The sequence below is a fragment of the Taeniopygia guttata genome, chromosome 3 (genome assembly GCF_048771995.1).
Source record: "Taeniopygia guttata chromosome 3, bTaeGut7.mat, whole genome shotgun sequence".
NCBI classification, from domain to species: Eukaryota; Metazoa; Chordata; class Aves; order Passeriformes; family Estrildidae; genus Taeniopygia; species Taeniopygia guttata.
In genome coordinates, this window is record NC_133027.1 from 95,934,330 (window position 1) to 95,955,352 (window position 21,023).

The following is a 21,023-nucleotide window of genomic DNA, read 5'->3' on the forward strand; positions in this document are numbered from 1 at the left end:
CTATACAATTAATGATAAGACTTGGGCTTTCCATTTGTGTTGAATTGTGAAAGGAAGACTGAAATCCCTTTTCTTAACATAAAATATTTAAAATCAAGCATTTATTATGCCTTGATTTGATAAGGCGACTTACCAGCCTAGACATGTTTGCACACAGCAGTATCTTCTCATTTAAATTCAATCACAGTCACAAAACAAGGCTGGCTTAGACTAGCTGAAGATATAAACTCCATTTTCATCTCATTAGGCCACCTGGAAGCAACAATCAGTGAGTAGTCCTGACGTCAATGGTCTCTCTACTTCATTAAAATGTTAATTTCATGGCTTTAATTCCCTTTGTAAAACGTGCTGCTGCAGGACACTATATGCAGATTTATTCTGAAGCAGACAAATCTGCATGCCGTATTCCTTTTTAGTGCCTTAGGTTCCTTTGGATTTTTATTTTTAGCCATCCCTATTTTTATAAACTGCTGTGAAAAGATGATCACCATAACAACCAAAAAGTAAATATTTCCTTAAAACAGCCCTTTGAGAATGTATACTTAAGAGTCAGGAATTCAGGGCATCATGCATTTACTGGTATTTTGCTCTGCTGTTCCCTTTTTCAGTCTTTAAAAATGAGACAGGTATTGTTACTGGCTAACATTTTCAGACCCTGGATCATGAAGGGAAAGCAAAGTGTGGTAAATCAGAAGCAGCTACATAGATCAGCTATTGCATCAACATTTTTAGTTGAACTACTGCTTATGACAGAACAAAATTATGGTCTTCTCAATATTATTGAATCCTTCCTTGATAATAAGTACTTCCTCAGCATTTAGTCATCTTCATCTTGCTTTAGGGGATACATTTCTGGTTGTGTACTTCAAATTTGTACATCATAGTTTGAGTTCAATTGTTGGCAGTAGAAGTGTGTCTTCAGTGCAGGAAAACAAGAGAAGGTAATTGTTCATCTGGTCTTTTTCCCTTTTATTGCATGCAGTTCCTTTTAAGAGTTACAAGCACTCTTGGGTATTTTTCAAAGTGCTGTGTAAATGATTATTGTGTGGTAGTGTGCCTGTGGCATCTCTAGATGGATGAGCTGTTTGCTCCTGTTGCAGATGGTCAATCCAAACCTCAGGGCCTGGGCTTCTCAGGACCCATGGCTGGTGGAGCTGCCTGGCTCAGGAGTGCCATGCTCAGCCAGAGGGCTCTGATGGCATATTTGGGGCTGGGCTGGTGACAACACTCAGCAGCACAGTCCTCCTGCTCTCCCCTGGCTGATCCTGTCACTTCAGGCACTGTACAAATCCCACTGAGGCCCTGATGGCATGTGGTGCTTCTGTGCAGGACCTTGGACAATGTGTAGGGTCTGCCTGATGTTAACCTGGCTGGAGAGGACAAACACCACCAGGTCCCAATACAGCAATTAGGGAGGGCATCCTTGCTAAGCACTGGACACATCTGAAGTTTTCCCTCTCAAAATCTCCCTGAGATTTCCCTGCTGCTTGCCCCAGGAGGGTGTTCCTGGTAAGTTACTAGGAACAGGTGGTTAATTTGGCCTCCTGCCTGTCCTGAGACTGCCAGGAGAGCAGTGGAGATGTGGCTTTATCAGTCTCCTACTGTGTACATCTCTGCTACTTCTCTGAAGATGTGTAGCACAGGGAGCAATATAGAAATGTCCCCTGCAATTGTAACTGAGAAGTAGCCAAAATAGCTTCAAAGGTGTGAATAAAGTTAGTGTTCCAAACTTCTGTAAGTTTTCTATTTCAGATTAAGTAAGATAATTTACCAGTGAGTCTAAAAACATTTTGATACCTAATTTTTCACTCTTAGTGTCAAGGGAGAAGTTTTTTGAAAGTCAGTGAAGACAGATGGACAGTAGCCAATTCATTTCCATCTTGGGTCTCTTGCCTACAATGTTATTTCATCACAGGCAGTGCCATAACTCAATGTACTAGTCAATTAAAAATGCCAAAATGTGCCAGGGTTTTACTCTATGGATAGAATTATTCATTCACGTTTGCAGTTGGAGAGTGGAGTGATACTATGACGATTTCTCAGATCACAGACTGATCTAGAAAAATATTCCATTTGTAACCTGAGACATTAGCTGTTCCTGCAGCAGCGTACTTACTCTTCTAACACTGTGTTTGATTTGTCTTACAAAATGTCTTATAAGCTAATAAAAAAATTTATAACTTTGGCGTGCAGGCCACTTAAACATGAGTTACTGCAGGTGTTTGGACAGTTGTCATCAGATGGCCAAATGAATTTTGTTGTAGCCTGGATATTTGAAAGGCCATTTCTATGATAGAGCAACACAGTTACTGTTTCTGTCATCACTTCATGAACTCATGACTGTGGATTGACATGGCATTGGGAGAATAAAAATAAGAGGCCTTACTGTTTGGTTTACATTTCTTTTGTCTCAGTCACTAAGTGTGTGTAGTTCCAGAGATACTCATGGTGTAATTGCTTATTGTTTGGTGTGTTTATTTGTTTTAGTGCTCCTGGAAGCAGGGCAGATGGAAGAGTTGGTGGGAGGTAGCTTGTGTCACCATTACTTAGGCAGCAAATATACTGAGTGATTTCAGCATTCCATGTTTCAAAAAGTATATCAAAGCTACTGAAGTTCTCCTTGGCTTGTGTTTGCCTGAAGAGAGAAAGGTTTTGACCAGAATTACCTCTTAGAGCTAAACTATCTTTGCTCAGCCAAGCCACACTGGATTTTTCATCACCCACCCCATTTTTTTTCTTTTTTGGAAGACTAACTGGCAGGTCATCATTCAGCAGCTCTTGAAAAGCCTGATTCTTCCTCAGAAGAGAGATTATGCTCTTCAGATAAACTTCAACTCTCTCACCAGCTTTGTTGACCTGCTTGTGACCCAATGGCAACTTCTTTGTTCCTGTTTGTAAGGACAGCCTTTCCCTTCCCACTGGGATGGAACATGGCAGACATCCATTTGCACCTGGCTGGTGAAGACATTGTGCTGTACCACAGCAGAGCCCACCTGCAGGCAGTTGAGAGTTTTGCATCATCCCCTGTGCTGGATCTCTTCCTTGGCTCTCATTCCTCCAGAGCAGAGGTGTTGGTGTGGTCAGTGGTATTCAGGAGGTCTCTTGTCCTTTCCCTCCTGCCAGAAGCCCTCCACAGCTGTTTGTGTCCATAGGCCAAATATGAGTGGGAATAGCAGTCTTCCCCTGAAGGCTGTGCTGATGGTGTATAGCTTGTCCATAGGCCCTGAGGCAGAATTTAGCAAGGTTAAATGTTGTTTGCAGTGAACAGGGTTATGTTCAGGAGCACTTGAGGGAAAATAGCAATGTTCTGCTGAGGAACATGGAGTTTTCTGGGATGTCCTCCCAGTGTATTTCCCATCTGTTTGCTGTTCCTGTACACCTTGAGATCTCCCAGTGGAGGAAGCTGTGAAATTAATATTTTTGTGATGTCTTTTGTGCTTTCAGTGGTAAGCCTTAAGGGAGCAACATGCAGATAGATTAATTGTTCGGGTAGTTTTGAGGGCAAGTGTTTCTGAACTCAAATGTGTTAGGTGTAGCAAAGAGTATTAGTGGAAAACATTGCTCAGAAGGATTTTCTGTTGTGACACATAGTTTCTCCCTCTAATTAAGCATTGTCCTCTCCGTGCACTGTGTGAAATTTAGGGGGCTACATTTTTCCTTGAGTTAAAATATTTAAGGAAAACAATTGTGTACTGACAACAATGGGCTTTTTAAATTGCAGGCCATTTGTTTCTGTAACTCCTATGAAATAAATTCAACTGCCTAAGTTGATTCTATTCATTGTGGTTTAGTTATGTACATACTCATATTTGTGTTAAAAAGCAATGTTAAAAACATTAGTGATGAGTGCTTTCAGAGCTTTCTGGCATGCAGTGGCAATGGAGTTAAATGTTCCACTGGAGTTCAGAAATGGAAGTTTTTTGCAGATGTTTTTAGGAAACCAATTTTAGACTTCTGTTCAAAGATGGCTCTACAAGAAGGATTTACAACATTTCTCACCTGTGACTTCATCTGTCAGCATGGGTTTGCCTTCTGATCAGTATAAAAAACAGCACATCACGGCTGTACACATCTTTAATTCAAGGGTACAAAGCATAGAGGATGACCCTATACCTGATTGTCTCTGCTTTGAGCAGAGAAGCACATTGGCTCAGTGTTGGGCCATTGCATACTGGGACAAATGGCCTCTCTCAGTCTTGTTCTTGTGACACTGAGACCAGCTCTGAAGATGAACCACTGGCCTGTATCTGACTCTTGCTGTCCTTGCAAAAGGAATTCAGTTTTTACTTCTCTGGCTGGCAGACTGACAGCACCACACAAGTGGAAGTACCAGATGGGTGCCCAAAATTCACCTTCTGTCCGGGTACAGGAATGACTATCCAGGCACTCCCAGCAGTCTTCATTCATTTTCATTCAAGGAATTGACTTTAGTGTAATTCTTCTAAGCATCTTTATGAATAGCAGTAGTTGGGAAAAAAACATTAGCAAATAGTTTTATCACTGGAGACAGATCTTTTTGTTGCTGTGCATTTAAAATTGCTGCAATCCCTCATACTTCTCTAAGGCCATGGTGTACTGTGTTTTCACACATCCCGTGGTATGTAGCATCCCCTTCTCTTTTCTATGGCATTGTCATGACAGCTTCTGTTGGTACAGCCATTCTCACATGGCCATAACTGAGCTGGAGCTGAGAGAACTGTTCAGTGCTTCCAGCAGTCACTGTCAGAGAAAGTTCATTTGCTCCTGGACCTCCCTATGTCTGTTTTCTGCTGGGTAGAGGAGCACTTCCTTCAGTTTTCCTACCACTTTACCAGTGAAGGGAATAAACACTGCTCTGACACTCTAGAAATGTGCTGCAGGATAAACAGCTCGTGTCCTTCACCTTGGCTTGAGTGAAGGGAGGGGAAGCAGCTAGCTCAGTGTTCTGTGGGAGCAGCCATGCCAGTGCCACCAGGATGCCATCAGGAGGATGTTTGGTTTTGCAATAATTGATTGGGCAGCTATTTTTTTTTTAATTTAGGAAAAAAAAAAAATAGGAGACATTCAGTTATGTGCCATGGGTACCTGTAGGGCCATCCCTTCTTAAAGAAGTGCATGCTGATCAAGATCAGTCAGTCCTGCAGTCAGTTCCTACAGGTAGGAAGGGCTGGAGGGGTCTGCACTGGTTCTCCTTTCTCCTTCCATAGTAGCTGGGAGGGTGGTTGTGTTATGTGAGGGTTTCTCTGCATGAGGAGGATCCAAAGGCCATTAGACCCTTCAGTGTTATGGCTCATTTCCTTCAGAGGAGCTCTACCAAGTAGTTGCAATGGGGTTTGGGTATGATCCTGTGTCATTAGGGAGGAAAGAAGCAATGTAATATAATCATTATACTTTTTAGAAAGTTAATCACAGCCTGCGGAGGGATGGCAGTGTTTTATCTGACAAATATGTCACTGTCTTTCATCAGTTGATTATAATCATCTTGGAAGTTCCAGTGTGTCTGTTTTTCCCTCTTCTTTTTTACTACCGTGTTTTGTTTAACTTTCCCTAATGAGCCCAGTGAAAAGCAATTGTTCTAAATAAATCATGTGCGCTACAAAGCAGTATATCACAATTAGGTTTCCATTATACTTTAATTAGGCATTCCATTATTAAATTGATGTCTTTGGCTTCTTCCAGGTCTCAGACTAATCCTGAAACAAATTCCTCTTTGCGAATAAATATTAGTCAGTCGTAATTAAAGAGTATTCATTGGCGTTGCAGCTTTTCATTAAATCCCTTTCTGATTAAGATGGCTCCCCCAAGTACTGGGCTGATTAAATTTAACAAGATTTGTTCACTTGTGTGTATCATGATCTGGTGGAAACTGTTTTAGCACCAGGGGATTGGGAGCTATAAGTTCATACCTTGGTGCAGGCAGCCATGGGTCTAAATGCCCGTTTTGCGCAGTGCTGCAGACTCTTGTTTCAGGGAGCTCTGTGGTTTGTGTGGTCAGCCGGCAGTGGAAAAAAAACATGGAAATTGAATTAGCAGTGTTAGAGTTGAATTTCAAAAGGCTAAGTTACATGTAGAGGGTTACAATAAAGAAGGGAAGATTAAAGTATGTTAGAGGCTCTGTTTTCTTGACTCTTTCATGACTAGGGCTTTGCTGCTGAGTTGGAACCTGAGTGCTTTTCTACCCCAAACCATTTTCCCTCCCTGAGATGTATAGATGAGCCCATTTCTATGTAAATATGCCTTAGCTGAAAATTCAAATAAAACAGATGCTCCTGACAGAAGTTTTTTTAACAGCAGAGAATGAAATGTTTTCAGAGCAAAATACTTGTCCTGGGTTTCAAAATCAAGGTTAAACTGAATCGTTGATATGGCTTTAGTGTATATATTCACTGGAGAGAGCTTATAAGCATCACTGTTTTCTGTGTGCTGAAATTATGCCTTCTTGCGGAGCTGCTGGTGCTGTTCTGCATTCCTCCTGCTTTGTACACAGAAATGAAAACAAACCACTGTGACCAAGAATGGCAATAGCACAAATCGGTGGAGCGTGCAAGAGATCAGCTCAGGACATCAGCAGAAGCACTCCATCCAAATATTTGAGGTGGCAGATAGCAGGTGTTTTTTTCAATATCCAGTTCATACTCTATTTTTGATTCAGGGTACATTTCCATGTAGTGTTTTGGTTTGGGATGGGCCGTATTTGTAATATGAAATATCTCAAAATGCATTTTCAGTGTCGTGTATCCCAAATGTAATGGTACTGGGTATATCATCCAGGCAATCAGTTGCCCCCTGATTCCTGATTGCTCTTCCTGGGGCTGCTGAAGGCCGGAGAGTGATGCCTGGGCTGGTCTGGAGGGGCAGGGCTGGAGGCGGTGTGGGGTCAGTGCGCAGCTGAAGAGTTCTCTCTAGCGGCTGGCTGCGGGTAGTGAGCACAGGCTGAGAGTGCCCTGAATTCAGGAAAGGGTACTCATCTGCAGCAGCTGGAGAAAGGGAGAAACACAGAGTAAGGTGAGGAAAGGAAGCAGACCTCTATATCTGAATTATAAAAAAATAATAGTTGTAATGTGCTAGAAGCCAAGAATAAAATGTCTTTTCTCTAATAGTCATCATTTATTTTCTTATTGCTACTGTTGCAGTACAGCAGTGGATGGTGTATTCATAGCAGCACCCTTCCACTGGCCTGAAGTGAGGGCCGATGGACAGCAGGAATCCGTGGCATTGCCGAGGAGATCGGGTGCACTTTGATGTGTTGATTACCGAGTAAGAACTGCCACAGCTACTTCCTTCTGAGTATCTGTGGTGAATTAGTTTTCTCTACTCACAGTGACTCGCACTGATTTTGTAGTGACTTTACCAAAGACAAGGCTCAAAATAAGTTGCATGCTCAGTCTGCAGGTTTGGCATAATGTTTATTTAAGGCAATGATTAAAAATTATGAGAAAATTATGAGAAAATTCCTGCTTTACATGCTGACAAATCCTAGAAATATAGAAAAGAGGTAGAAGCATTTGAAAAGAGTATGAACAAGGATGTTGGAAGAACTGAGGGAATTAAATAACATCTAATAAGAAGACCAGGGAGATTGGGAAGTATAACCTCTTTAACACTTGTATTTTAATTAGGATCCCAAAAACCTACATATGCTGTTGTACTACAGCACAGCAGTTTATACAAACTGCTACTGCTTGCATCTTTAAAAATGTACCACTTTTCTTCTCCAAAAATTCCAGGGTTTAAGCCAGCTCCATTGTTTACCTAGCAGTAACATCCTGCAATGTTGAGCATCATTGGTATGACAGTTGTGTATGTAAACTGTTCAGAGTGTTTTGCTTTACTGTTAACTCAGTGAAACCAGTCAGAAATGGCAGTGGGAATTGCAGATACAACAGCTGGATTCTGGTAGAACTGGATTGCCTCAAATAGGAATGTGTTTTCTGTTGTAGAGATTGATGCTCAATTTTGTCTGCATTGGAGAGAGATTATCATTCAAGTAGACAGCAAAAGAATGTACATTGGAGTGGATTATTTCTTTCCCAGATTCCCAGTGATTTGAAATGCCCAAGCAGTAACAGAAAAATTAGATGGGTAGTCTGTTATTTTAAAGAGAAGAATAAGCTCTGTATGTCTGTGTATGATTTATTTTAAGGATATCTGATCTCTTTATTTTTGCTTAATTGTAATGATACTTAGCTTTCCAGAAATACCTGGATGACTAGTTTAGCATTTTTTTAATAGAAGTAACTCAGCCATTTCCTAATTTAGGTACCTTTGCCTGCCTAGCAAGGCATCTTACTGTAACACGGTAGAGTAGACATGATGCTTTTTGAAAAGATTTCACTGAAGTGTAGCAAATTATCTTCATTTTAAGCAGAATTGTGATTCTTGTTTGAGCTGGTTGGCTGTTTGCCAGGAAATGCATGTTTGAGCTCAGAGGAGTTGGAAACTTGCATACCAGTATGTGTCAGTGTCTCTTTGTTACACGAAATACCATTTTTCTGCTTGAAAAAACAGTGGTGTCCTATAAGCCTAGAAACAGCAATGTCTTCTTCCACCTCACTTGTAACATACCTATGAAAACCAAATCCCATATGTCTGTGTAGAGAAGACTTGTAGCAGGGGAGGCTTGGAGAGAGCAGATACACAGGCAAGGGAATAAACATGGCATTTTTGTTATCTGGATTTGATAAATATAGTTTGGGAATGATAGAGTAAAGAGTGGTGAGTCAGTTTTGCCTGGTCATCTCCAGTGACTGAAAATAACTTGTTATTCCAACCCTTTTATCCCTTCATTCCTTTCTCTCCACATATTTTTGTGTTTTATTTATAGCTCAAGCAGCTTTTCCTTTGCAATTTTTAAAATAACCCTTCAGAGTTGGGGAAGGAAGACTGAGGAGCTCCTGAGCAGTCTTGTGGATGGAGCCCTGGATCATTCCCTGTTGCTGTGGCTGGATCCCCCCCTTTCCCATGCACATCCTTCCTCCATCTGCACAGAGATTCATTCCTCTTTTAACAGGCAGCCTCGGTTCCTGAAGTCATTAATGGGTTTGTGCTGACAGGAGCCATGTGAGATGTTTCAAACCAGCTGGCTGTGACTTTGACAGCAGCAGGGTCAGAGGCCCCAAGGCTGGAGAGATGGCAAGGCTGAGTTTTATCTGTGAAACCTTAGTGGAGGCTGTAAGCTGTGCTGAAACATGAAATCCACCACCACAACCCATACTTGTATGTATTCTGTAAAGCACAGCTGTGTAAACAATGCTTGCAATAATTCTGAGCTAAATCTTCTGTGTTTTGCTTCAATTCCCTGGATTTTTGTCCAGTTTAATCCACAAACTAAGGGTCAGTTTAGCACTTGATACATCTTACCTTGCAAATCAGGGTAAGATACTTCTTGATCAGCTCTTAGGTCTTCCACAGTACTGGCTTCTGATAGCATAACTGGACTGCTCCATATTAAACCATCTGATTTGGTCTGGAGAGGAGGAGGGGAGCTGGCAGGCTTATCTGTACTCCTCCTTATTAATTTATCAGTGGAGAGGGCAAGGGGAGAGACGTGTTCAAGCAATAAATGTGAATCATAAAATTGTAGAATTGTAGGGCTGGAAGGGACCTTAAAGATCATTGGGTTCTAAGCCCTCTGCCATGAGCAGGGACACCTTCCACTAGATCAGGTTTCTCCAATCCCCATCCAACCTGGCCTTGAACACCTCAAGTGGTGGGGCATCCACAGTTTCTTTGGGCCAACGTGAGCCAGTGCCTTACCACACTCACAGTAAGGAATTTCTTCTTAGTATCTAATCTAACCCTACCCTCCCTCACATAAGCCATTTGTGTTTGTCCTTTCACTACATGCCTTGTAAAAAGTGCCTCTCCAGCTCTCTTGTAGCCCCCTTCAGCTACTGGAAAGTCCTAAGGTCCCCACACGGCTCTTCTCCAGGCTGAACAACCTCAACTCTTTCAGCCTATCTGTAGCGGAGATGCTGCAGCACTCTGAGCATCTTCATGGCCTCTGCTGGTCTTATTCCAACATGCCCATGTCCTTCTAATGCTGGGGATCCCAGAGCTGGATGCAGCACTCCAGGTGGGGTCTCACTAGAGCAGAGCAGAGGGAGGGAATCTCCTCCCTGGACCTGCTGGCTGCACTGCTTTGGATGCAGCCCAGGATGCAGTCGGTGGAGCACTTAGCAGACACCAGCCTAAGGAATGAGAGTCTCAGGCTCTGTCACAGGTAAGAGTGGAAAAACAAGAAGCAAGTAGGAATGTTAGTACTAGATGCCTGTGTATGGATTTAATGAGACCATTTTGGAAAATTCTGCTGGTTCCAGCACCCATGCTTTGAAAAGTATATTGAAATATTAGAAGAGATTCAGAGGGCTACTAAAGGGGTTTGAGCCTTTAGTAAAAGCCATGTTTCATATTGAGATTTCAGCAATTAAGTAGATTTAGTGTGTTCAGGAGCAACTTCCAAGGCTGACGGATCACACCACCACTTACCTCGGTGAGCAGACAGGTCTCTAATTTAGCCAAGTTACGTAAGTTACGTGGTCAGGAAGTGGAAGTACAAAAATAATGCATGCAGACACATACACGCCCCCCTGATTAATTAGGGGAACTGCTTATCTCATGGTGAGAGCTTTAGGGCAGTGCAGGATGTCTGTCTCACCACATCCCATGGCAGAACTGAAAGCAGTGTTCTGCATAAGCTTCTGTGTCATTCAGGAGATCAGATTAGATGATGATAACATTCCCTCTGGTCTTAAAATAATTAAATGAGGTATTTACAGGGGTTTCAAAGTCAAATGGAATCTCCTTCCCCACCACCACCCTCTCAGCTGCTGCTTCTCAGCAGCTTCAATTAGTGGTATTGTTTACATATTAATGAGATGTAGCATCAGGCTGCAAAACTATGTGATTTAAATGTATTTAGCCACAGAATTAAGCACATGTAATGATTGCTGATAGCTGTGAGGTTGTCCTTACATCTCTTGATCTTTGTACTCTCTGGGCTGGAGGTACCTGGTATGGGATCCCAGTAGTCCTCTACTCCTGTATGCAGCACCCAGAGCACATTTCCTTCCTGCTGGGCAGCAGAAAGCAGACAGAGCTGTCCTTTCCCCTGGCTTCCACCCTCAGGGACCAAGAGGAGCAGTGTCCTTAACTCCTTAGTGTCAGCAGGTGGAAGGTCGCCCTCTCTCCTTGTATCACAATGCCAGTGGAAAATCAGATAGGTAGAGAAAGAATTGGTATGCAGGATCACTCTTCTCTGTTAATCAAAGCAGCATTATCATTCTGTCTTTTTTTGTTTGCTTATTTGATTGCTACACTTACCTAAAAAAGATTTCCAATAACTACTGAGTTGAAAGTGATTTAGATTAACCCCAGCTGACACCGCTGCTTTAAAGAGGGCTGCCTGAAGTTTTAAATCCTCACAAGCATGATACTTCCCAGGAGGAGATGTAAATCCTTGAAGCTGCTCCCTCCTGATACTGTGTTCTCAAAAAAAAAAATCACTCAAATCTCGTGAGCCAAGACAGTAATATTTCTCAGTAAGCAGTTTTAGATGGCTTTTGTTTTAATGTCCAAAAGTGTATCTGTGTTTAAGGCTAACATAAAATACTCAGATATTGTATAACCTGACAAGTTTTCTTCTACTTGTTTCCATCTTTTCTTTCATTATCTTGCTGATCAGTTTATCTACAGAAGTGCCAGGCCTCCTCCTATCAGATTTCCTAAGGAAATGTGAATAAGGTGGGGGATATTAAGGCACAGGTGGGCGAGCAACAGCCAGTATTTAATGGATACCTGGAAATGTATGAAATATCTGGAGCTGTGCAATGGAAGGACAGGTATGTCATTTTGCAGCAGAAAGCAGTTATATTGAGCTGGGAGGTAAGATGGACAAGGGCCTCACATATAGGTTCCACTTTCAACAGAGCAGCTTAATTTAAGAATGAATATTCTGTTGTGAGAGCATCTCCGTGTGCCTCTCCCCGTGGTGGCTCAGCAGCTCATCAGCTGCTGTTCTGTGATGTACCCTGGTTAAGAATAGCATCCTCTCTGCTGGATCAGAGCAGGGAAAGAACTAGTGTAATCCTTGTGAGGTGTAAAGGTCAATGATAACCAAATTAGGACAAATCAGGGCTGCTGAGATTCGTGGTGGAGATGGAAATGGGTAATAGCCACCCCTGTAAATGCCGAGGAGACTTGAATTCACCTTTGAGGCTGCTGAGAGTTTGAGCAGTTCATTGCATGGATTTGCCTTGGGGCCATCCTCTTTTTTAGCTCACTGGTGGTCATTTTGGCTTTCAGAGCCCCTGTTCTGAGTCATTATTGTGGCCCTGGCTTGTACAGATCCCTTTGTCTCACAGTGAGCTTGCTCAGCATCACTGGGTAGGAGCAAGCGTCCTTGTGGCTGGTGTGAGTCAGAACTGAGGAAAACGCCGTGCTTGAGCTCCCAAGCAAAGCTTTAGTACAGGGAATGTGCCCATCCATCCATCCAGGACCAGGGGCTGGGTCCATCCCATTTACTCGGGATTGTGTTGTAGGGCTGAGCTTTACCTCTGGCAGTTGTCTCCAGTTGTAGCTGCACTGCAATATTCTCTTTGTGAATGTGTTTGAAGGAAGCTGAAATAATTTAATCCTGCCTTTTACATTCAGGGGTTTTCCCCCTGGAATTAAAATACTGTGCTGGCATGGTTATTATTGAACACACAATTTAAAGTAATTTCAGTTTACCTGTAACATCTTTATTTTGAACGTAGTAAGAGGCTCTTGGTTGTAAAGGTTTATGATAAGTTATGAGATAAAATATGCTGGCTGGCTATGCCAGTGTAATAGTGCACATATTTTGTGTGTGAGCTTATTGGGAATGTGTGCTCAGGTTTGCTGGGGCAGGGGATTGCAGAAACTGAGCTGTATGGGGCTACCAGATGCTGCAGGATAAAAATTCTGATTGAACGACTGGTGTAGTGAAAGAAAACATCCTCATTTTTCCTTGGAAGCGTTTTTTAAAAAGCAATGTATTTCTCTGACATTTTGGTCCTGAGCCTGGTCAAGTTCTCCCCATGCCACCTCTGAGTCCAGTGCCCAAAGCAACCAGCTGTGCATTGTAATTGCCTGAAGTATGTGGTGTATCAACAGAGCTGAAATATAAATAACTTTGATTGGGCACAGAAAGTTCAGTAAGTTAAAGAATAGTGCTTTTGAGGTGTTTTGTCATCCCAAAATGGAGACTGCCACATGGATTAATCATCGTCTGCATGTTGCATGTTGTGCAGTTTACAGCCTCTTAGCAATAGATAGAAATAAACTTTATATTCACTCCTGAGCACTGCAGTAAGCTATCCTTTTCTGAGGTGCTCTTATAAAGCATGGGACAAAATATTATTCTTGAGTATGAAGGATACATAGTTCTTCTACTGCAGGAAGAAAGTTATGGAACTGTAAAGCTACTGAAATTGGTGTTTCTATTTGTCCTGAGGAGCTGGGCTACCTGTGTGAGGTTTTAGCCTAAACAACAGTTTCTTAGCTTAATTAGATTTCAGATGCAAATCTTTGAACATTATTTGATTTCCTTTGTCCTTTATTTCTTCCTCAAGGGGTCACGAATACTCACAGGATAAAGAAAATCCCTCAGAAGTCACTGAAAATGTTTTGTCTTCCTCAGCTTCTCTGAGCTGTGAACAGATATGTTTGCTTACTTTTTTTTTTTTTTTTTTCTTTTTTTGACCCACCAGAGATGTAGAATGATGTGGTTTCCCATGGGGAATTTTTTTTCAAAACAAGCAGAAACAGGTTGTTGAAGCAGGTCTTCAAATTCAGGTGGAAAAAAACATCCTTAAGTCAGTGACTGTCCCATGTCTTCATTTATGATCATTTGATTTTCTAGTTGACTGGCACTTTGCTATGGATCTGAAATATGTGTTGTTAGATATCTCCAGATTGCAGAGACAACAGCCTAACTTCACAGGGAAAGTGACAGTAAAGATGCTCAAAGGATGGAGGTTCAGAGCTGCCTGATTAAACCTAGCCTAAGGGAATTTTGTCCCTTTCTCATGAATGGTCTACCTTTGTCTCCTCTGGTGACTTTTCTTCCTCTTAGCAGATTGTCTTGTAGCTTGCCTTGCCAGGGAACTGAAGCTTCAGGCTGCCATTTGTGTGGAGTTATTAAATATGGATGACCCAAGCAAGGGGACTCTTGCATATGAAACCTGGTATTCTGGTCTTCTCTCTTTCTGATATTTCCGTTCTTTCAGATACGCTAAATATATCTTTGAAGTTTCTTTTCTTCTTGTGTAAAATACACTCTCATAGGTGAACCTTGCAGCCTGGAATTAGGAGATACTGGTTCCAGCTGGACACACAGAGCAGGCCGTGTGATCGTTCTTTGCCTCAATTTCCCCATGTGTACTGTCAGAACAGTAACATCCACCTTTCTCTGTGCAGCTCTTGCAGCTTTGTTCTGGGTGACTAACTAAGAAGCCATAATGTAGTGTAGACCTTCTGCAGTCTGGTGGGAAGCCCTGCTGGAAGGTATCTTGTCTGGGGGGGGGGGGGGCTATGGATCCATAGGCAAGGAGTAGAGGCTTTCCTGTTTCTGATCAGGAATTCATGGGGAGAGATATACCTGTGTGCTAAAGACATCAGACCAGCTATGTGAGTGCAGGGAGTCCTGCCTGCACAGAGTCAGAAAATCTGTGTCCTAACCAGATCTGGTCATTTATTACCTGTGGTCTGTTTGCCAGTGGCCCTTAAGTGTAAAGCCTTGACTTTTCAAGTAGTTCATGTAGTTGGCAGACTGATGGTTCAGCTGCCCAGACATGAATGACTGCAAGATGTGCAAGAAACTCATCTGGTCAAAAACTCATTTCATAATTTTTTGATGCAAGGCTAGCTGGAAGACTGGACTTTTCTAGCCTCCCTTTTAAAGTGTGTAGGTGTTATGTTCCACTAGACCTGGGGAGCTATGGAGAATCAGGAGGAAGGAGATTGTAAGGGATGGAAATCTCTTGGACTTTTATATAGTAGTCCTTCCCCTGGTTGGGCCAGGAAGTAAGGGATAGATGTCTGTCCTGCAGGATGACTATAAATCTGATGGTAGAAATATTTGGAACAGGGGAATTAAAACGCAAGCTGTTCTCAAAACTAAAATGTTTTGTGCTAATGTGCAACAGGTTGGCAATTATTTTCTTTGTAAGGGCTGAGTTCCTAAGACATGATCAATTTTGGCATCTCTGATGCCAAAGAAAAAAGAGATCTGATAGGTTTTATCTCTACAGAACACAGGGATTATCTGCTCAGTTCAGAGGTGATCCCAGAGCTAGACAAAAGATGGAATCTTGAGTTTTGCTCTGATAGACCTCCAAGGAGCCATATAAATCTCTTTAAAACCCCAAGTAACCTACCACAAAACTGTCCGAGAGAGATTGCTTGAAGACAGCACAGTTATAAAATACTCTGAAAGGCTGAATATGGTTTTTCCCTCTCTTGTGATATTTGGAGTTGAACTTTAGATTCATCATTTTGAACATGGCCTTTTAAAGTAACTTTCTATTCTGGCCCTGTCATTTTTAGGGCTGTAAAGGAAAACCAAAATGCCAGGGAAGGAGAGGAAATGAAAATGAAGAGTGGGGCTAAACAGTAGGTTTTGATCATCTTTGCAAGAAGTGGCATCATCTGTGAGAACAAAAGTCTTCAATTGCTGCAACTGGAGACAGCTTTTAGTCTCCAATTCTATTTTGCCCTGAGCCAGCCAGCCAAATAAAAACAGCAACATAAATCACTGCTGGCAGAACTAAGCAGTTACGCAACGTCCAGTGCACCACATGCCTATTTTTAGATCAGTTTTACACTAGCAGAATTTACTTTATGAAATCTAAAAAGAATGTCTGTTCAGAGGCTGGGGGATAAAGACGGTATTTAGAAAGTGCAAAATGTAAAAACACTTTGTACAAGGATGCTCTAGCAAGCCCTGCTTTGGCAACACTGATATTCTTTCAAAAATGTTGGCTCAATCAGGCATGCTAATGAAGACTAGGGTTTTTTTTTTCATCAATAGCCCCTTGAATTTCTAATGTGCAATTGCTATTTGAATGGTTAGCTGTGTTCCCTTTACCCAAACAGCTGAACATCAGACTCACATACAGTGCTCATTGTCCAAGACCAGATGTGCCTCTTCTCTCCTTTACATTTGACTTAATTCATTTACTATTGTAATTCTGCATTAGTTTGTACTGTGTATAATCTTGTTCCCAAAGCTTTTTGTTCAGATTCAGAACGGGCAATGATTGGGAAATGTTTGACCTTTCAGCCTTTAGATATTCTAGTAGATGAAACACAGTCTGCACAGTTAATGTATCTCTGGGATTTCTGCCATAATTTTGACAGTTTTCAATCATGTCTTGAAGCAGATTAGTATTCTGAATGTTGCACGATCTGTATTGATATTTTTTCCCCCCAAACCTTTCTTCTAGGTGACAACCTCGATGCTATCCATGACATAACTGTGGCGTACCCCCAAAACATTCCTCAGACAGAGAAGCACCTTTTGAAAGGAAACTTCCCAAAGGAGATTCACTTCCACGTCCAGAGATACCCCATAGAGACAGTGCCCACTTCCAAGGAGGAGCTGCAGCTTTGGTGCCGGCAGCGCTGGGAAGAGAAAGAGGAGAGACTGCGACACTTCTACGAAGGTGGAAGATGCTTCAATGCCGCTGGGCAAAGCATTGTCCCGCCCTGTAAATCCGAGCTCAGGGTCCTGGCGGTGAAGTGCGCCTCGCTCCTCTACTGGACGGTGTTCCCGCTGGGAATGCTGGCGCTGCTCTACCTGTACAGCTTTGCACAGTGGTACTTTGCAGCCATGATCATCTTCTTCGTTGTGCAGCAAAAGATATTTGGTGGGCTGGAAATCATTGAACTTGCTTGCCATCAATATTTTAAAAAGCAACAGAAATTTCACGACACGAAAGTAAAAATCAATTAGTTCCAGGGCGAAGAAAGGGTGGTTCTGAGATGCCCTGTAAATTTTATGCACAGGGAACAATTTTTGCATGAGAAGTGTCTTTTACTATCGCCATTGTTAGACATTTGCACATGATTCTGTGAAGAGAAAGAAAAATGTTAGTTATTGCTACACGTGAAAATGGTAGTTTTTAATCTCTGAATGTAATTTCAACATTGCTCTCACAAGCAACTAGCAACTGCATTCTGCTGTCATTAAGAAACAAATTGCTGGATTACTGAACAATCATGAGGACATTAATAAATGTGATGTGCGCTGAAGTTTCATGTAGAAACCCAAACAGTTCAGCAAAGAGAGGCAGATGTATGATTTCTTTAGAGTGACATTCGTGTGAAATAAGCACCGAATTTGGAAAACTGGTAAGTTTTGGACGGTAGATGAAAGTCGAAGGAAAGACTGTTCTGTTTCTTTTTTCTATTTCAAATATTCAAACTTATTTTGTAGTATTATTTTTGCATAAGCTTTTCCAAACACTACTGAACCTACCAACTATTCAACTATTCTGGCTTGGTCACTCAGGAGGATTTTTAAGCCTTGCAGTCTTGTGTCATACTACAGAAATCAGTACAGTTCTCACTCTGCCTCCATTTAAGTGTTTGCTGATTATTTAATAGACCTGTGCAGCTAAATTTTTATCTCTCACTCTGTTTCATACTGTTCTAGTCTCCCTGTTAGCTGTGGGAGACTCATTCCTACTGTAGTGTGCAGAGCTGCAGGATAGTGGAGCTGGTTTTTTATTGGTTTATTGGTATTTTTTTTTCTCACAGAGGCAAAAATAGCTGTCTCTGAGTAACTGGAAAATGTTTTTTAAAAAGGCTTCCTTGTAACCTTGTAGACATTCTTTGGTTGAAAATATTTTATTTAGTTTTCAGAATAGGCAAGATACTACTTTTTTTTTATTTTTCAAGTATTAATTTTGGTTTTCACATTGTTTCCTTTGGCATTTCATGTGTCCATGTACATAAGCAGGAAGATTGCTTGTTCTTGTTAGACAGACCTGTTGAAATGCAATGGTTCTCTCCTTGGTGGTACAAGAGATGGGTTTGAGTTTTGGACTTTTGGACTTAGTGCAGGGAAGAGCTGCATCTTCCCTTTGCATACTGGCTTTGTTTCCTGATGACATAATTACTTTTTCAACCTCCTCCACAACTTTTGGTACTTTCCCTTATTTTCATGACATTCACAAAACCTGAAGGCTTAAACTCAGGCAAGGCACTTTGCCCTTGTCATATATAATAAAAGTAATGTTCATGTCACCTAGAAAAAGACAAAAACATTGCCAGCACTTCCTAGATACTTCAGGTCTTCAGGTTAAATTGTTTTGCAACCTCCAAAATTTTAGACAACTTGAACAATTGTATTGCTGCAAAACCTTCCTGACTTACTAAATACTTGTTTTCTATTGCATGAGGGCTTGTTTGAGCTGGACCTAGATGCCCTGGCTCCATTTGTTGAGTGGCGTGGCCATGAAATTTGAAAGTCCAGAGTGCAAAATGTACCTCGTACTGTGCTGTGTGTCTCAAGTGTTGGGTCAGCATGGTGGACACACCTGTTTGCTTCTAAATTACAACACTAAGCATGTTGTCTAATGTGTTTATTTTAAAGACCATTTTTTGGACAAATCACCAGCCTCTATTCAACTGTCTCTTGCAAGGTGACAAGTCTTTTTAATCTATGCTTATAATAACTAATTGTTTATTATGTGGAAAGTACTTGAAGCCATCTGGTTTACTCCAAATTTTTTAATCCCTTTTTTCTTAAAAATAAATAAAAGTATGTTTATATTTAGGGCTATATTGCTTAATGAGTTTTTCATGTTTGTATTTGTGTACCTGACAAGTGGTGTTGCATTGTCATGAGTGGAAGGAGGTCTTTTTTTAAAGCAGTTCTGTGATATCCCAGGCATGGTTGCAGCTTAAACTCCCATAGCCTGTCTTTTCTTCAGCCAATACCCTGCACATTCAGGTAACCCACTGCGAAGGAAAACCTAAAAGCCTCATTTGTGGTTAATGCAGAGGAGACCTAAAAGGCTTCTTCCAGTCTGTCCTGAGCCATGGCTGTGCTTTCATACAGGAGTAACCATAGCCAGCCTACTCCAATAGCCTTAACATCATCTTCAGGAATAACTTCAGAGGACAGGTTCCATGAGTTGGTGACATAAAATACCAGCTACGCTTTTCTCAGTTGCTCAGAGAACTTTGTGGTGTCATCAGATGTACCAAGAACATCAGTGTGAGTCTTGGTCCTGGCACAGTGCAGGATTTATGTCTCTGTGTAATTAAAGTTGGGTTCTGAAAATGAAGTCAGTGCAATCCATCATTGACCCTTACAAGGGATTTCCTCCCAGCTGGACCCAACATGTAAACTACTGTAATGTGGTAAAAACATTCTGCAAAATCTGTAATTCATCTTCCTCCCTCATGTGTTTGGATCAAAGAGAAAGAATAATCTGCTTTTCAGCTGGTAATGTCACGTTTGCAGTGCCCAGCTCCATGATGCAGAGTGTGTGGTAGGTGAAGAGTCCTCCTCTCACAGGGAAGGATGTTGGCTTTGTGTTTGATATAGATGTTTAGATTATGTGCATCATTTTTCAGGTCAATTAGAAATGCAAGATGGGAAAAATGTTGAATAAAAACTAAAAGTTTTGTGGATGGAGAAGCTTCATTGTTTAAAAAGTGATTAAGGAACTGGGGGAAGATTTTTCTGTGAATGCTTTTTTCCCCCTCTGGTGAAAATGTAGCTTTTTAATCAAAAGGTTCTGATATACAGATTTCTTGGAGACTACTTTGTTCCTACCCTGTCTCCCTTTTCAAAGATCACTAAGCTGGCATTTAAGGACATGGTTTAGTGATGGAGTTGGCATTGCTGGGTTTATAGTTAGACTCAGTGATCTTTTCTCACCTAAATCATTCTGTGATTCTGTGCTGGGTGAATCACTTGGAAATTTTTTCAATGCTGTTGGGACAAAGGTGCTAGTACTCCAGGAATCACATAGCCCTCTTCCATGGGACATGGATTGGCACTGGGTCTCATCTCACTCAGTGGCAGGTTTGTCCCAGTTCACCTTCTCTTGCAGTCCGAGCAGCTGCCCCTCTGAGCTCTGTCTGCAGGGCCTGCAGGTCTTGTTTGGGATCAATGCTGTGCTTTAAGGATGCTGCTCCCCTTTGTTCAATCAGATGTTTCCTCATCAGCATCAGGGGGTTTCTTTCTCTCTGCTCAGAACAGAAGGTTGAAATCCTGCCATCTCTGTGTGTCATCAGGCTCATCTGGGTAGCAGGATGTCAGACCAAGATGGTTTTCTCTTGACTGAAAAGCTGCAAGGCCCAAAGCTGGTCTGTAAGGTGTTGTCTTGATCATAGGAAATGTAGTTCCTAGTTTTGTGCATTGCATCAAATGGTGTTGTTTAAAAAAGATCTGTGTTTTGATAACTTGATTTTATATGTGCACCGTGTAAAAGGAAACACCAGGACACTACAAACCAACAGAAAGCCTTAGTTTTCAGATTTCACTGATGATATTATTAGAATGTTTTAACCATGTACCAGTTACTCTACAGCAACAATAAAGACCTGAAGCATTGCATGTGTTTAATTTTGCTGTTTTCTTTTTGCTGCACCTGTAAGGAACAAACCTCGTCTTCAGTCATATGGCTGGCTGGCTGGCTTGGGCAGACGGGTGTCTATTTCCATGCTTGACTGATGGATTTTGGCTCTTGAGGGAGGAGAACCCCTCATCTCTTCATGGGAGGCTGGAAAAGGGTGCCTGGCTCTACCCTCCCTTCCACCTTCATGTAAAGAGGCATAGAAACCTTTGAGTGTGCAAAAACTACAGCTCAGAGTGTAGTGTGCAGTGCTGCTTAACCAGGATTGCTGAAGAATAACCTGTCTTAGGTAGTGATAGGTGGGTATGTCCTCCATTTTAGCTATATTCTGTTACCTCCCATGTCATTACTGACACACGAAACCATCTATGGCAAGGTTCACATTCTTAGAGAGCCTTTCTTTAACTTAACTTTAGGTCACAGGGCCCT

The 21,023-nt window shown here is 41.8% G+C and overlaps 1 protein-coding gene across 10 annotated transcripts in view; it reads left to right on the forward strand.

Moving 5' to 3' along the window:
- The window catches only part of LCLAT1 (lysocardiolipin acyltransferase 1), a 111,263-nt gene extending 90,679 nt beyond the window's left edge, over positions 1-20,584 (forward strand). For all 10 annotated transcript variants that reach the window (XM_072927448.1, XM_072927444.1, XM_072927449.1 and 7 more), the window contains one exon: positions 16,446-20,584. In XM_072927448.1, the coding sequence (XP_072783549.1) occupies positions 16,446-16,954 (509 nt within the window). In that variant the 3' untranslated portion in view covers positions 16,955-20,584. The remainder of the gene's footprint in view (positions 1-16,445) is intronic.
- Positions 20,585-21,023: the final 439 nt, after the last annotated feature.